The sequence below is a fragment of the Camponotus floridanus genome, unplaced genomic scaffold (genome assembly GCF_003227725.1).
Source record: "Camponotus floridanus strain SB8 unplaced genomic scaffold, Cflo_v7.5 scaffold98, whole genome shotgun sequence".
In the NCBI taxonomy this organism is placed as follows: domain Eukaryota; kingdom Metazoa; phylum Arthropoda; class Insecta; order Hymenoptera; family Formicidae; genus Camponotus; species Camponotus floridanus.
In genome coordinates, this window is record NW_020229869.1 from 506,970 (window position 1) to 522,465 (window position 15,496).

The following is a 15,496-nucleotide window of genomic DNA, read 5'->3' on the forward strand; positions in this document are numbered from 1 at the left end:
TGAAAGTATCTTTCAAATCAACATATTATAAGATTAAGATATAATAAGATTTTTAAATTGATCAGTGAAGTTTTTTAATATACTTATGAAATTCTGTACAGTTTATTTTAACTTTGTGCACGTGGATGACCTCACCATATATATTAAATGAGCCAGGTTCGACAAAATGCAATGTTAACCATCATCCAAAAATGACATATACACGCACGCACGTGCGCGCACGCACAAGATCACGTATATTTTGGAAACATGTCCTCTGAACGAGTGCGAAAATTATGACCGACAGAACGCATTCCGTGAAAGCTACTGCAGTGGTTGAAATATGCACGCAGTGCACCGCAGTATTGTATAGAATACCGCGACAGAAAGTAATTGTTTCTATTGTAGTTCTGCTAGCAGATATTAAACCATACCTCACTCTAGTAGAAACGATAAATTGCACAATAGCCCCAATCACAATATTTCGAGAAATCAAAATTTCGATTAAGTAAAGCCTATTTTCTATTCGTACAATTATAATCAATATACTTGCGTCGTATGTAAACTTTGACACAATTTGCATTTATTTTTCATCAATTCGTTTTTGAAAATAAATTTTTTCGATAAATATAATTATGATAAAATAGCGAATAAAAAATAAAGTCCCGAAATTCCTAATTTCCATGGAGTTTCATTTAATTTGCAAGGTAATTTTAATTCTTGAATGGCCTGACATTCAACGACAACAACTCCGAGCGCGAAGAATTAAATACACGAGCTACGTAAAATGGATAAGCGAAATATTCTCAGCAGGATGTAATGCTATTCAAAAGAAACATACTCGTACAAGCATAATAAAAATGTTTAAATAACTTTCAGAGAGCACATTCCGGGTGACGCTGCAAAAGAGCAGTCGCGGTCTCGGTCTGAGCGTTTCTGGTGGCGGTACCGCAGGTCCTGTTAGAGTGAAAAGACTCTTTCCTCAACAACCCGCCGCCCTGTCCAACAAACTTCAAATCGGCGACATATTACTAGCTGCCAATGGAATCCCACTGACTGGCCTCACTAATTACGTAAGTAATTAATTGATTAAAATCGAAAACAAAATTCGCTTTAGCGATCTAACTACGAATGAATTGCAGTTGATGAATAAAAACTCGAATAAATTATAACAACATAATATTTTGCTAGTTTTGACTCGACAATACTTGCTTCTTGATATAAATCGATTCTTTCTCATGCAATTCATAATTTCGAGATATGTAGATAAATGAAAGTTTAATGTAAAAATTTAAAAGGAAAGGAGATTGCATCAATTTTCAAATATTTTCAATCTAAATACGTAGCAAAATTTATATAAATAATATTCTAAACTATATTTTTATATAAATATACAAAAAATATATAGAATAACAAATTAAATTCTCCTAATTGAATTAATAGTTAAAATAATTCTTCTAATTTTTTTATTAATGTAAAAAATCTAATTAAATTAATTTTTATTTTAAAAAATGTTCATTTGTTTTAGCGATGTGTATCATATATGTTTCATATTAATGTCTATTTTAAAGGTAGAAATAATATTTGAAACAAAGTTTTATCGATATCAGTTAAACGAAGTTGAATATGGACACATTCGTATAGTATATATGTACTAGTAACGACTGCTTCTTCTCAACTGGTGGCTTGAGTCTTGCTTATCCTCTTGCGTCTTTCGCGAAGATTTGCATTAGATTAACATAATGCAGCTACGCCCGTGGGCTCCGGCGAGATGATAGACGTTATCTCGCTTGTACTTGGCAGGTTGTCCCACGAGGGTAAAAGCAATACTGCCTCCTGCTCCCAGCACGCAACTACGTATACTCGTGCCCTTCCGCCACTCTTAATTTCCGTGAGAAACGCGTTGAATCTACTGCAGGGATGCTAAAACCTTGACTTCATCTTAATTCCATTGCACCACTTTACTATCGGGTCACCAGCTGGGAACAACAGTTTTATCGCGATTGCGTTTAATTACAATCGTTGCTACGTTTTGTAAATAAAGTTTGCTACTAATTATACATAAATTTGGTGAAAAGCCAAGAAAGTATAAATTAAAATTTATTTTATAATAAAAAATAAAAAGTCGGATATAAATAAGAAGTAAAATTTTTTTTTAAATAAAATAGAATTATAATTTTATATAGATAAATTTTATATAGCTAATTTATTTTTTTCCTGCATATCATCGAATTTCATTCTCGAAAGCCAATTTCGTCTCTGTAAATTGTTAGCTCTAGTTTGTTGCTTTCTCTCTCTCTCTTTCCTTTAGTTTTTTAAACCATACGGAAATCAGATCTTTAAAGAAGATGATTGCAACGGCGTCTTCGAAGATGTTATCTATACGTGTATATACAGGAGGAATGGAAAGCTCGCATAATCTTATTTCGACTACTACTTGTTGCAGGAGGCTCTCGAAGTTCTGCGTACGACCCCTAGCACAGTTGAATTGGTGGTATGCCGGCTTCCAGGAGATAGTAATGTTACTCCACCGGGTGCACCACCGCCACCTCCAGCAAGACGGGAACCGTCATCGTTACGTATACTCAATCCGCTTCCACCACTGCAAATTGAACCCTGCGGTGTAAGTGCTCCTTTTAAATAAGTTCATAGATATATATGGTCTGTTAATGATAGATATGTATTGTCTGTTAGATAGCTGCTTGATAAATAACGAATAACACATCAGCTGATTTAATAAAATTTGCGTGAAAGCATTAATACATTAGATAATTGAAAGACAAGAGTATCATACATTATTTTAAAAAATAATAGTTTTATCGTTTATATATATATATATATATATATATATATATATATATATAATAAAGTAATATATATAAATTTTTACATATAATATTGTCGTTTATTGATGAATTAATTTTATTAATAACGTATGTAAAGAATAAATATTAATTGCAAAAAAGTTAAATTATTAATATTATCGGTAAATATTATATAGGATTATTATATAGGAGCACAATATTTGTATTTAATATTAAAAGTAACAATTGAAGCATTTAATTTCCTCAGCAATATATACGATTAAATAATTATTCGCAAGAATTAGTTGCATCCACAAATAAATAAATAAAGGATTGATTGATTTGGTTCATAAATCAATTCTAAATAATAACGAAATAGTTTATCTGTCAGTTAATTAAATTTAAATAGAACTGTTGGAAAAAAGTTCTATATTTCTAGAAATGTTTGAAACTTATTTTATTTGTGAAGCATAATTTTTTATTCGGGCTATTAATATTCGTAATTAAGTAAGGTGATGAGATCGGAATATACACATTATTTATTGATTTGAATATTCCCGAGGGAAGCTTGAAAGGGAACGGTCCACCGGAGGTAATATTCATAAACAATATTCATAAACAATAGTCAATGCATACATACGACTGCTTGCGTACCATGAGTTTCCCCAGCGAGAAATCTAAATTGTCAAACCAAAAATTCCGCAAGTGAAATGCGTACATGCATCTCGAATCAATGAATATTTTCAATAAGCTCAAAAAATATATTTTTTAAATCTTGGATATTACAATATCAAAATACAAATTTTAAAGTTTTTCTGTTGCTTGACGCAAATCAGTAAAAAATAAAATTCTCGCTGGATTACAAAATATTATATATCCAAATCTTTCCGCACAAACGTAATCTTTCTTAATTAATATAAAAATAATAAGTATAAATTTTCCAATTTTAATATACTTAAAATTAATTTAAGGAATTGAATATTTTTGCAATTACAAATTAAGAGTTAAGTAAGAAAGAGAACGGGAATGAATAGCAACTGTTTGCAGGAATTCGACATCGAAATGACGAAAGTCGGCGGCAGTCTTGGCTTTACCCTGAGGAAAGCGGACAGCAGCGCCTTGGGTCATTACGTGCGGGCATTGGTACGGGAACCGGCATTGAGTGATGGCAGAATCCGACCGGGCGACAAGATCGTCGCCGTAGACAATGCTCCACTGTCTCCAATGAGTCACGAGGAAGCAGTTCAGTTGCTGCGACAATGCGGACCAACAGTGAAACTGCGGCTGTACCGCGATTTGGCGCAGACTCCAGTTTCAGCGCTCTCGCCTACTGAGCCCGATCATCCCCTCCGTCCGCCACGAACGAGTTTGAGGTCTCTAAATCTCATAATTAGCTTAATATTTTTATACAGGATTTCTTGTAATGGATAATTATATTGTAACTGAAAATAATTCTGGATAAAAGAAAAGATTAAGCGAGAAATTAAATTAAATTTTTTTCTTGTGCATGTGTAATGCTGTCAGAACAAATTAATTTTACAAATCAGAGGATAACAACGTCTTTTATTAATGATTCATTATTTTGTTTTGTATCGAATTGTTTTATTTTTTGTATCGAATTGTTTTATTTTAATTTTGAAATATAAGAATTAAGATATTCGATATTGGAAATATAATATAAAAGATATTATTAGAATATTTTTTATATTATATTTTTAGCATTAATATTACATATAAAGTAAGATCCAATAAAAAAAGAATTGACAAAATCAAATTATTTATAAAAAATTACGGTAATTTTGATTATATTTAAAAAAATATATATATTTAAAAGGGATCTTATTTATTATTAATTCTTCTTTGGTTTTAATACTCATTGATCTAAAAAAGAATATTTGTTATGTAGCAAATCTGATTTTAATTCTATTGTGTAGATATTTCTTTATGCTGTGAAAATCTAAAAAATCCGTATAATTAGTTTCTTCACTAATATAACTGAGAATTACATACAGAATCAATTTATTCTTTCTTTCCAAGAGAGAGAGAGATCAGCAAAAAAATATTATTGGTAAAAGATGGATGCTTGTTAATATTTAAGATTATTTGTCGATATCGTCATATCGAATTAGAGTTCGAACACTCTTAATGTTTTATACTTAATGTTTTATAATTTATAGCTAATTGATTCTGTTATATTTACGACAGACAAGAAGCCGTAGATATGCTGTGTGACTTAGCAGTCCGAAAGCTGTCACCAGGTACATCCAGCGGTTCTAGTAGTTGTAAACAACAGTCACCTGGTGCTTCATGTAACTCGCCCCGAAGGCTACGTCGACTTGCCACGCGTACTTCCACTGCCGAAACGAATCAAGGTATTGTCAAGTAATTAGTTAGCGATATGAATAGACAATAGTTCTAAATAAGCATGCAGATTACTTATCGATTAAAAAGAATAAGAGCATCTAAGATGGATAAATAATCTTAATTATCTTCTTACGCATTAATCAATCTCTATACAAATTTTCCAAATATATTTAAAAATATGATTGTAATTTATGAAGTATATTTCCTGAAACTGTACAATCGAAATAACTGGAGAACAGCCTATTGCTTTGAAACTTCCAGTAACGTTAAAGTAACAATGATATATTCAACATCAACTGTTTCTCAGAGTTATCTTGAATCGCACAGAATCAGGGCAATCCTCGATGATAGGACTTTACAATAAGTCTCCTCACGACAACTGTTTCTCTACACAGAAACTCCCGAGGGTAAGTTGCATGACGTGCAAACGACGTCGTCGACAGCCAGCCAAGCGGAGACCGCGTCGGACTCGGACCAATGCTCCGTCAAGACACAGATCACCAATTCCCAAGCAAATACACCTGCGACCGACATAATCGATCCGCCACCGCTCTACGACATTTATGACGATGATGATAATGAGTCGTCGAAACCGACACCGAACAATACGGCAGCCAGGCCGAGTTTCCTCGACTTGTCGGCGCCGCAAGGTAAGCCGCACTTTCAATTCTGCAGCGTTGATTCGGACGGCGAATATCCTGGCGACGGTGATGTAATCCTCGCAGAAGCAGAACGAAGTCGACTAGCCGAACCAAACTACGATAACGATAGGAGCGTGACGGTGATGTCGAGCGATGAGCATGATAATGATTTGCCGTCCGAGCCGGCCTCTATGCCGCCGATGCTCTCATCTACCAGCAGTACCAGCACCGCTGCCTTCAGCTACAAGAATCCGGCCTATCAGAGTGCCAATCCGGCCTGCGGCAGTGCCGTCAGTGATCCAGCTGGATCCAAGAATAAAACCACGCACTCCAGCGATCAGGACATACCAGGTATATAAAGATTACATTTTCTTATTATTCGTTTTATTTTCCGAAAATAGAATTAATAGAATCAAAATTTGATCAATTAATATAAAATAATATAAGTTTTAATGACTTTTTGCACGTATTCGATATTTATATTATTTCAATGCTCATTAAATTCTCACTGTTTTATATAATTTTTGATCAAATTTCTGTCAATTTTGCAATATAATTGAAGCAAACATTTCTTCTTATTAATGAATTTATAATTTATAAATTTATATAAGTGTAAATTATACATAATGTATAAGAAAGTTTAATTTATATATATATATATATATATATATATATATATATATATATATCTTAATTTAGATATATCTATTATTACTATACTTTATACATAAATAATGAATTATGGAAAACGTGTTAAAGCAATAGAAAACTTTTATGATAATTAGCTTATAATCTCTTAAGTGCATATGGAGGCTCGATTATTAAAAATATGTAGATTTAAAATAATATTAATATGAAATAATTTTGTGTGTCATTGATAATAGCTATTAAAATTGATTCTAAAAGTATAATACATACTGACCTATGTCTCTTTATGTTTCTATCATTGAAAGTAAATCAATGCAGTAGAGGGAGACAGAGATAAGATAACAGTCACATTGAAAAACTTAGGAACTTTGCGTGGCTATCACTTTATACAATTAGCGTTATTGCCAATTCAATAATCTCGACTTTTTGTCTCGTCGCGTAGGAAAGATCTTGGGGACGGACGATCCAGGCGGTAGTAAAGGATTATTGAAGTGGAAGGGTGTGATGTTTGCTCCAAACGATGAAGTAGATACTGAACACGATCCGGAAGAAACTGGGAAAGATACCACGGATTCAGCTGCTCTTGCTGAAGATCTCGAACAAGGCAGCGAGGTATCTTTAAAAATTGTATTTTTTTTTAAATTGATTTTATTTCAATTGGAATAAATAAGCAAAGTTCAAATTTGTGATTTATTTAATTAAAATGAAGAATTTGTTTTATTGGTTAATATACGCATTATTATTCAATTGATTTTAATCTTGGAATCGCGTGATAATCAAAGACACGCAATATTGCGCAATCTTTCTGTTACAGGTGTTCATGGTGGAGTTAACGCGTGGGTGGAATAGCCGGCTGGGCTTTAGCTTGCAACCAGAAGGAAATTGTACAGTGATATCGGTCGTGCATCCCGACAGCGTCGCGGCTAAGGATGGTAGACTTAAGCAGGGCGACGTATTACTAATGGTAAGCCCTTTTTACTTTCTCTCGAATTTTTTTCCACAGGATATATTTTAGAGCCATTATAATATTATATGACTATAATAATGACTATTATTATGGTTACATTATTATTACATTAAATGTACAAAATAAAATTAATAATATTTATACATTATTAATTTAAAATATTATTTAATATATTATTAATATATATATATATATATATATATATATATATATATATATATATATATATAGATTCTCTTTATAAATAATATTTATTGAACATGTAAATTTAAAGAGAATTACAAAGATTAAAAATTAATACAAAGTTCGAATTTGTTCATACGTTTCTAAAAAAAAAATTATTTCTTCTTCTCAGGTTAATGAAGAGAGCGTGGAACACATGTCGACAGCTGATATAATAGATCTGTTACGCAAGATACGTGGCTCGATAGGTATTACGGTGATGAGGAAATCGAAACGAGACAATATAACGTGACAATAGTTCAGTGCGATATCAAAATAAAACAACCATAAAACAATTTGATCAGTATATTCTTTAGAAGATTTGAGGATTTTGAGCTTGATAAAAGGTGTTTACCAAAAAGTCGAGCAAAAATACTGATTTTTTTCAATAAAATTTGCATTAAAATTTAACTAATGAGAGAAGATAGAAATAAAAAGAAAAGCAGTAGTTATTAAGAAATGATTAGATGAGATTATAAATGTTGTTGTTAGTACAATAAAAGAACTATTATAAATAGATTTTCAATGCCAGAAGAATGAATCACAATCCGCGCCACTATCAATGACAAAAATCACTCGTGAAGAAGCAAGATAATTTTACTGCACCTAAAAAAGATAGCAATCGACGAAGAAAGATCTTTGGTGTCTTGATCAATTACAAAAGACTACCGTTGAGGAAAATGAAGGAAAAAAAATTCGCAGATGCTATTCTGATAATTTTCTATTAGACGTCCCGGGAGAGATAAAAAGTCATTCAATCTTGTGGGAATTTTCCGGAGGAGATTAAACGATCTGAAATTATATTCAAGAATATCATACTGAATTTTTCAATCACTCTCTTGCATGTAAATCAAAAAAATCTATCTCAATGTAATTCCCGAATTAATATTATTTATATGATCCGCAAATTTCGCAGAAATTGTAGTATTCTAACGTGATTCATCAACTGTCATCACAAAAAGGCGTTCGATATGTCGACTATGACAGATTGCGCATTAATGGTAGGATAATCAATGTGCTCTCATCTTGAAAGCTTAAATCTTCCCGATTAATTATCGACGCTTAACAATATTCTTAATAATTTGCGGTAATATTTTCAAAAAACAATGTCGTTTTACGAAGTATGCATTGTTTCAATGAATTCGAGAATCAAAGGTTTTTAATCAAAATATGATTGAAAAGAAAACAATACATTATTGCAAAATGAGATGTGATCCACTCAATCGAAAGACGGATTATTGATTATCTGCTGAGAAAAATGATCTCGAGTTTTTATGAAACTGCAATATATATATATATGTGTGTACAAGGTTGTAAAGATATTCTTTTAAATATTGAGCGTGAAAAGAGAAATTCTCGCGTCTATGAGCTTATAGTATTCCTACATATCTTTGTAAATAACGTATCCTATTAAACTTATCTAATAAAAAGAATAAATATAAAAAATGAGTTTAAATAGCGAATTTATTTTTAAAGGAAAATTTAGCGCCTATAAAATATAATTTTATTTTCCCTTGATATATCTTTGAAATAACTTATAAAACTAAAAAATTAAATAAAAAGAATATATATATATACAAATTTTTCAAAAAATAGTTTTTTCGGAAAAAGAGTTTTTCCGATTCTCTTTCAAGAATAAAGCGCTATACTATGCATAACATCTATCATCGTATATACATATTTTTATCCCACAAAGTATAATTTTATTAAAAGAGCTTAACATATTAATATTTTATCGTGTATTTAATGAACGAAATGTAAATTAATTAATTCTATACAATATATGAAATTTATTTCATACGAAATAAATTTATCATACGATAATTAATTTACATTTCGATTTTAACTTGGTCCATCCGTAATTAAAAAGGAATCTGCAAATATTAACATACGTACTTAAAATGTGTGATAAGACTAGTTTCTTCGATAGTTTCTTTACTCGCGTAAGAGAGGTAATCTATTTTTCAGGAGTTTCTCTTTAACTAAATAAATAATAGGAGACAATTGGCCTTTTACGGCAAAGATAATCTTTCCGCCGTCTTACTTCAAAGCTACTATCTTTGGTCTCTTAGTAAATCAAAAGACAATCTACTTATAAGTACTATGAATGTGAATATCACGAATGAGTCGTTGATGAATCTAATGATAATGATAAATAAATTGGATTATTAATTATAAGACAATGTCCCTGATATTTCGATCTTCTTGCTGTCTTCAAGCGAAATTGACAAACTATTACATACGGGATAGAAATTAAAGTCACTTGTAGCGTACTTGGAGGAAACTGTACTAACATTCGAGTAACTACCTCGCGTGATGCCATACCACAGCAAAACAGATTATTATGCTCGAATTTGTATTTAAGTAAAAGATGTTTTATGCAAACAAAAAGATGTTTTATGCGAATAAATATTTCCTCTAATTATAAAGAAAATAATGAAATATAAGATGATCACAAAATGAATAATAATTCTGCTAAGTAGTTAATACTTTTGAAAGCATCAAATATAAGAATTTTAGATAAAAGTTTGTTAAAGTGCAGAAATGTTTACTATATTAGAAATGCTTCCCAAACTATAGAAAAATTTTCGTTCCTATAGTAACGATGCGCCTCGTATATGAAACAGAAAAATGTCGATAACGATACAAAGTTTAATAGACTGTAACAGTGCAATAACGTTAAGTAAGAATTAAGCGAGAACGATATATAATGAGTGTAATAGCCGTTCCGTTTAGAACGTTAGCACTTATAAATCTACGAACTTAGATGAGTATCAGAGTTTATCGTAAATTACACTATGTAAATAAAGTAAACTGTATAATTGTATAAATCAATACCAAAGTGTATGAATATCAAAGTTATATAATATTAAAAATGTAAATTTTATTGTGTAAGCGATCGGTAAATGGGCAGCTATAGACATTTGGAGACATTATGTTAAGCTTATTAAATTATTGTTAATGTCTAGCAATAGAAATATGCAAGTTTATTGAGATTTGCGCCGATCGTTTCATCGCTGTTAGTCTCTTTTTTTCTGTTCAAAATAATGTAAAATAATATATTCAATAAAACTTAATGTCTTTGATAAAAAGATTTCAATAATTTATGTACCATTCAAACGCACTTATCAAAGTAATATAAAATATTTTATCATTTTCTTTAATTGAATCATGTTAGATTATGTAATGAATGCATATTAAGTAATGTAACATATATACATACATAAATAATCAAATATTTTGTTTAACCCAAATTCATTGATTGATATGTTAGATGTTAGATAATTTTGTGATATCTACTTGAAACGATGCATAAATAGAATATTATAAATAGAATATATATTATTTATACAATATTTAAAAATATGCTGTAATTAAAAATATATATGTGTGAATAAGGCAGCAGCAGTAGATACAATAACATGAATATAATATACTTTTATTATGTGTTTTGATATACGTGTTTTTATTTTCTGTTTATATCAAAATTATTTGTATATGAAGGAAAATATATTATATATATATAATTATCAAAGCAAAATATCTATAATTATAAATCAATTACTTATTTTTGTTTTAATCCTCAACAAGATATATACAAATTTATTTATTTCTATGATTATTCAACTATTTTAATTCTATATTTCCAAATCATTACTAATTTTATTTTTTAATTTAAGATGTCTTTGTAATCGTAAGTTACATGTAATGATTTCTTCTCATTTTGCAATTATTCTTCATCTCGTATCTGTCTTTTCTTTAAAATTTTCATTATTAAATCCTCTAGTTTCACTAAGATCAAACCTGGATGATTTCCTCACATTCGTCGATCTATCCGCAATTCTTTCTTTGTCACTTAACGTGAATGTCATTTCGCGCTCCCGTTTTCGAAGAGCGTAAGGTTTTATACTTTTATCCGACGACTTCAAATTTTCTTTTTCAAATTTTATGCGATCGGATGTATATTTTTCTTTCACATTATATACTTGTTCGTCCTTTAATTTCTCTGTAAAAGTCAAATCTCAAATGACGAAGATTCCGCTCATCCTAACAAAAATAGTTTCATGATAACTAAAATGAAAAATAACGTTTATTCTTTTAAATTATTAAAGATTATTTACCACAATCTTGAATGTCACTATTGTCACTGTCTCCTATCAAATATTCGATATCTTCTACAATTGAATGTATTGCTTCATTGTGTAATTCTTTCTGCCGTTCATCTTTAAGCTCGGGATATGCTACACGTTTCATTGGGCTACACTTTAAGTTATTCCTATTTCTTTTCACAGACAATTTAGTTTTTCTTTTATTCTTTGACTCAATTTTGATAAGTTCAGAAACTGATTCTTTGCTATCAATATTCATTCTATTTTCTGTAGCATTATATTCTCTTGATTGGTTACTAGAAACCGTTTCTTCATGTATTACAGTATTTTCGGGAAATAATAATTCATTCTGGATATTTTCTATTTTTACATTAGAATTAGATAAAACTCGTTCAATTTTGCATGAATTATTTGAGATATGATTGGAAGCATATTGGTCATTGGTATCATTAGATGAGGAAGATAATTCAATTGCTAAAAAATTTGTAGGATTCATGTTATAACAAGACATGTTTGAATCTTCAATATTAGAATTCAGTGCTAAAAAATTGCTTTCCTCGTTATCTCTAATAATTGAAGTGCTTTCTGCAACACAATCTTGATATAGCGTATCAGAATTTTCTTTGCTTAATATATTGCGCCTAACAGGCAATTTCCGTGAACTATTAGGATGTTTCATTTTCAAAATTAGTTCATCATAACTATCCTTATTTGCAGCTACTAAAAATAAAAAAAAAGAAGAAATATTAAAATATTTATATTCTAATTATTTATATATGCAAATAATTCAAGAATGCTTACAATATTTCTTTCTCTGCTGTTCTATAATATTTTGTTCCGTATTTCTATTGATATTTAATCTCTGTAAAATTCATTGCATTAATATATAAAAAAATTTTAAGCAAATGTATATGTATAAAATATTCTACACTACATAATATTATAATATATTCACATTTGATGGTTTCTGTATTTTCCTCTCCAAATTTTCTTCTTCTTCACACTGCTTAATTAATTCCGATATGGATCTTGGATTTATTTTATCACATTCTGCATTATAAAGAATAATATATCTTTGTAGTCTGGTTTCTAATGTCTTTCTGTCTCCTTGAGTTAATAAACCAAATTCTTTTAATTTTTTTCGTATAATATTATCTTTCATTAAACTTAATACTAATTTTGGTAGTGGTTTACGTTTTGGCTCGCATCTGCAAATAAGCACAAATATTTAAAAAATTGCAAAAAGTACACATTGGAATATTCAAGATATTAATCGTATTGATTTCCTTTAAAATTTTAGGAATAAAATATAATAATACAAAGTAATATTATATGCTTACTTTTTAGGTTGAACCTTTGTATTTTCCCTTTTTAAACAATCATCTAAATGTTTATTTATATTATTTTGAGGTACATCTACTTTGCAAACTGGACATTCAACTAGCTCATTTTCCTCATTTTGAAAACCTTTTCTCTTTGGTGTAAACATTGAAGGTATCCTAAGTTCTGTACTGGTGCTAGGAGTAGATATATTTTGCTGATCATTTTTTTGTCCACGAGGTGTAGTGTTACTAGCCATAGACATTGGACTCTCAAGATTTTTATCCAATATTTCATTTGTGTCAGGAACATTTTGTTTTTTCTTACATTCAAAATTATTTGGAGAGTGTACATTTTCAAAGTTTCTATTTTCCACAGTCAATATCTCTTTTTGATAAAATTTCTTTTCACTTTTGTCTTTAAAATTCAAATAATGAATAATAATCTCATCCAAAAGATTGTTTTTTCGTAAATCTTTCTCAAATGTTTCTTCAAAGCAAGTTGGACATTGAGTTTTATAATGTAAATACTTTCTAATGCACAGGGAACAATCTAAAATCATAAAACATAAAACATTTATATAATATAAATAATAAAAGGCTTTAAACAATTACTCACAATTATGAGAACACGATGTTATCACACTAGTGTTCATATACTCATAACATATTCCACATTGTAATAATTTATCAATATGCTGCAATGAATAAATAAATATACTGTTTAGTGCTCCTTTCATTATTTTGCTATTAAATAAAATTATTTTATATAAAATCATCATATTTTTAATACCTTTAATTCCACATATTCTGTTGGCGACATTATAGAGCACAAGCCTTGAAATTAAAATAAATGCTTAATGAATAAACCGAGATAATACCATTACTTTTAAATCATTAATTTAAATCACGGTTATATATTATCGACAGTGCAATTCTAATAGATTAAAAAATAAATATATAAAAAAAGAAAAATAGGAAAACATAATAATGATTCATAATACATCAACGAGTCAAGCAGAATCAAATAGTTGATCAACAAACGTCTTTTGGACAGAACCAAAAAATGACGCTAAAGCATCGAATCTCGAGATCTATTCATGATAGTTGCATCAGAGATAAAACTGAGAGGTATCATGGCCTGCTTTTAGGTAATCCCTGAAAGCGATTGGTTTGTAGTTCATGTCCACGTTTTTAATGTCCACAGAGGGAGTTTCGCTTCCAGGGATCATCTAAAGCCATAATCACACTACGGATTGCAAGCTCGGTTGCAGTTGGAATTGACCAATCAGAATAGTCGATCGACAAATTGCTTTGTTCTGATTGGTCAATTTCAACGAATGATGGACCAATTTCAATGTTTGATGGACCAATAAGAGCGAAGCGACTATAATGTCAAGTGGATCGCATTTAAGTTATATTTGAATCATGGCAGACTTTACATAAGTCTCGTTTTCTTACATCACAGGCGGAGGCTTTTGGAGCGGGTTTTGAATCGAATTGATTTGTCAAAGTGATTTTTGACTGAATAATGGGTATCGTGCGGTTAGTACATTCGCTGAGGAGTAGAGAAGACACGCTGTCACGGTATTCTTACACTACATCGTTCCACAGATCGAAATCGAATTATGACGAGAGGTTATGTCTGCAGGTTTGCTGTCAAGGCCACTCTCGTAGGAGGTATTGTTTATTATAGTGTTCATCAGGGCTTGTGGTCCAAGTCCGAAGACAGCGTGCAATTGTATGGAAAAATCTACAATAATGTCGCGCCTTACATTAAGGACAACATTCCCAAGGAAGTCGTTAACGAGGTGTGTTTTAATTAACAATTTTAGCAATATTTAGCATTTTTTCAGCATATTTAGATAATATAATAATAATTATTATAATAATTTAAAATTTAAAATATAATAATTTAATCCTAGTTAAATATTAACATTTAATAACAATCAAATAAGATCTAAAGTGACAAGTTTACTATTGATTCAATCAATTTTAGATTTATATGTACATACATGACATTATGAACTCTTTGTTTTATATATTATATCACTTTGCATTATATATTACTTTTTTCCAACATTTTATTAGAGATTTATTTAAGAAAAAAAATATTAAATTGTTCTATAGCTACCACCATTGCCAAGTACCAGTGATCTTTCCAACTTTATCAAGTCATCATGGAATAAGGGAATCATAACAAGTACAAAATTCCTGTCCAATACTCCAACCTATATAACCAATGGTGTGCAAAATATTTTTGAAACTGTGCAAGATTATATAAAACAACAAAGTGTATCTGAGAAAAGTCAATGATTTTTATTCCTATTCTGTGAATTTTAGGGAAATATTATAATAGTATCATCAGTGAGTACCATGAAATTGTTATCTTACTTCCCTATGGTATTAATTTATATATCTATATAATCTCTTGTTTTTTCTC

At 30.0% G+C, this 15,496-nt stretch overlaps 3 protein-coding genes across 6 annotated transcripts in view; 2 read left to right on the forward strand and 1 right to left on the reverse strand.

Moving 5' to 3' along the window:
• The window catches only part of LOC105250067, a 146,333-nt gene extending 137,283 nt beyond the window's left edge, over positions 1-9,050 (forward strand). The window contains exons 5-12 of the mRNA XM_025415122.1: positions 859-1,052; positions 2,426-2,602; positions 3,831-4,156; positions 4,989-5,155; positions 5,543-6,139; positions 6,879-7,048; positions 7,251-7,400; positions 7,759-9,050. Of these exons, the coding sequence (XP_025270907.1) occupies positions 859-1,052; positions 2,426-2,602; positions 3,831-4,156; positions 4,989-5,155; positions 5,543-6,139; positions 6,879-7,048; positions 7,251-7,400; positions 7,759-7,878 (1,901 nt within the window). The 3' untranslated portion in view covers positions 7,879-9,050. The remainder of the gene's footprint in view (positions 1-858; positions 1,053-2,425; positions 2,603-3,830; positions 4,157-4,988; positions 5,156-5,542; positions 6,140-6,878; positions 7,049-7,250; positions 7,401-7,758) is intronic.
• A 2,246-nt stretch (positions 9,051-11,296) lies between these two features.
• Positions 11,297-14,112, reverse strand: LOC105250065 (E3 ubiquitin-protein ligase RAD18). Of its 2 annotated transcripts, none has more exons than XM_011255943.3 (7): positions 13,847-14,111; positions 13,673-13,751; positions 13,075-13,606; positions 12,690-12,942; positions 12,536-12,596; positions 11,747-12,454; positions 11,297-11,631 (listed from the first exon to the last, which is right to left on the reverse strand). In XM_011255943.3, exons 1-7 carry the CDS (start codon positions 13,874-13,876, stop codon positions 11,363-11,365), a joined length of 1,932 nt encoding a protein of 643 aa, XP_011254245.1. In that variant the 5' UTR covers positions 13,877-14,111; the 3' UTR covers positions 11,297-11,362. The 2 variants fall into 2 exon arrangements, with proteins under 2 accessions (XP_011254245.1, XP_025270922.1); XM_025415137.1 differs by having other exon boundaries at positions 11,465-11,672; positions 13,847-14,112.
• Positions 14,113-14,489: 377 nt separating this feature from the next.
• On the forward strand, positions 14,490-15,469 carry LOC105250064 (MICOS complex subunit MIC13). Of its 3 annotated transcripts, none has more exons than XM_011255940.3 (3): positions 14,490-14,598; positions 14,668-14,864; positions 15,184-15,469. In XM_011255940.3, the coding sequence occupies exons 2-3, from the start codon at positions 14,682-14,684 to the stop codon at positions 15,367-15,369; spliced, it is 369 nt and encodes a 122-aa protein (XP_011254242.1). In that variant the 5' UTR covers positions 14,490-14,598; positions 14,668-14,681; the 3' UTR covers positions 15,370-15,469. The 3 variants fall into 3 exon arrangements, with proteins under 3 accessions (XP_011254242.1, XP_011254241.1, XP_011254243.1); XM_011255939.3 differs by having other exon boundaries at positions 14,490-14,640; positions 14,705-14,864; positions 15,184-15,468; XM_011255941.3 differs by having other exon boundaries at positions 14,705-14,864; positions 15,184-15,467.
• Positions 15,470-15,496: the final 27 nt, after the last annotated feature.